At 36.1% G+C, this 1,866-nt stretch overlaps 1 protein-coding gene across 1 annotated transcript; it reads right to left on the bottom strand.

Annotated features, from left to right (window-relative positions):
- Positions 1-637: 637 nt before the first annotated feature.
- On the bottom strand, positions 638-1,757 carry LOC120073457 (isocitrate dehydrogenase [NAD] regulatory subunit 3, mitochondrial-like). The gene is made up of 3 exons (XM_039026306.1): positions 1,680-1,757; positions 1,316-1,394; positions 638-909 (listed from the first exon to the last, which is right to left on the bottom strand). The coding sequence occupies exons 1-3, from the start codon at positions 1,755-1,757 to the stop codon at positions 638-640; spliced, it is 429 nt and encodes a 142-aa protein (XP_038882234.1).
- Between the last annotated feature and the right edge of the window lie 109 nt (positions 1,758-1,866).

Raw genomic sequence — 1,866 nt, 5'->3', positions numbered from 1 at the left:
TAGGATTCAATTTGAACAAATTAAAAGTTTAAAGTCCAAATCGATACAACATAACAAATTTGTAGTGAAATATGATAATTTCTTTTTACATCTCTTTTTTAGACTAATGGTTTGATTATTACAATTTAGTCAACATAAAATGGAACAGTAGTATCGAGAATAAAGATAATTGAACCCTTTGATTTTACATTATATAAATTTTGCTGCCCTCATTTACTCAAATGGCCAAATTTTATAGAGTTGTTTCCAAATAAAAATTTAATAAGAAAATTTCTTAACTCAAAGATTTCTGCCACCATAAACCTCAATTTGTTATATGATGATTAATAAAGAAGCTGAGAAAAGTCAAATACAAGTAAAAATAAAATTGCTTTCTCCTCAGATTTTGCAAATCTAATACACCACAAATTGTTGTCTTGAATTGAATTTATTGGAACAAGAAAGCATTCCCAACTCTGATGGCTTGGGAAAACTGAAACAAAAAATATATATATATAATCAAAGGCAAAGGCAAAGGCAAAGGCAAAGGCAAGGCAAATCTTCTTTCTTGATTCAGGAAATTTGGTGGAATTTTGACCACCCAAAAATCGTAAGAACTGTTTATGAATGGTGGGATAAGTTACTCTCCCTTACTTGATCAATCTAAAGCAGCTATAACTGCATCAACAACCTCCTGCGTCGTGCTCTGTCCACCAAGGTCCTTGGTCCGGTACTTGCCTTCGAATATCACCTTCTTAACCGCTGTTTCTAATCGATCGGCAAAAGAAGGGAACTGGAGATGTCTAGCATCATGGCAGATGATAAGAGCAGCGCCACAGGGTTTGCCTTCTTTTGTTCCACCTAGCCTTTCATTCCCACATTTCCTGCTGAAGCTCCTGCTCAAAAACAGCATGATCAGCACCACATTGCCTGAATAAACGAAACTCCAGTTAGACCACATACGAACAAGAACAAAGCAACTCCAAGCTCAGGGAAAAGGAATTTCAATAGTTTGATTTATATATTGAGCACTGATTGCTTACAGCCATGGCATACTTCACATGCTACCACCAGATTAAAGTTAATTTTCAAGGCATCCGGTTCTTACACTTCATTACTGTCTAATATTGATGTATAATATTCCCAGTTAAGCGTCAAGGAAATAAAAACAATTTTGCCTTCCATCCATCTTAAATTTGTTGACATACAAGATGTTAAAGGCAAATCCGGCTCCAAGAAATTTGTTACTTAAGTACTTAAAAGATACTATATGCTGTCACTGCCTTAATTTAAATGTTAAAACGTATTCTTTGAATCTGAAACATTTGAGCATAACCTCCCGGCATAACTCCTGTTCCACCTGCAATACCAGCAGCTGTGTTTGCTACGAGATTTCCATAAAGATTGGGTGTCACCTGTGCAAAATTAATATCCAATCATAATCAAATATCTACTTTCAAATATGAAATAATTCAAAAGATAATTTTTATTTGAAAGGATGTATCAACCAAGTGAATTGTAATCCACTTATTTCAATTTCCACCCCTACCTCTTCTCTCCTATAACTTATTTAAGATCGCATATCTCCCCCTTATAACTAAGACTAGAAGCATTTAAGTTTTTCCTTTTTATCCTCCCTCAATAAAGTGCATGTTTTATAGGCAAGGGAGGAAGGGAAGAGTGGAGAAGGAAGGAGGCACCTCGCCCCACCCACCCACCGCCCCCCGCGTTTGTCTTAGGTTAGAATACTGTCCCTCTAAAAGAATTCCTGGCACCATTTTTCTGGCTCTGCCCCTGGTAGAAGAAGGGAAAGCTACAAGAACAGTGGTTAAGTAAATTAGACAAAAGAGCCCTCTTAAAACAATATGCAAAACACCTCTGAAAGTA

Source organism: Benincasa hispida, chromosome 3 (assembly GCF_009727055.1).
Source record: "Benincasa hispida cultivar B227 chromosome 3, ASM972705v1, whole genome shotgun sequence".
Classification (NCBI taxonomy): Eukaryota; Viridiplantae; Streptophyta; class Magnoliopsida; order Cucurbitales; family Cucurbitaceae; genus Benincasa; species Benincasa hispida.
The sequence above is the reverse complement of the archived record's forward strand: the minus strand, read 5'-3'. Positions and strand labels throughout refer to the sequence as shown.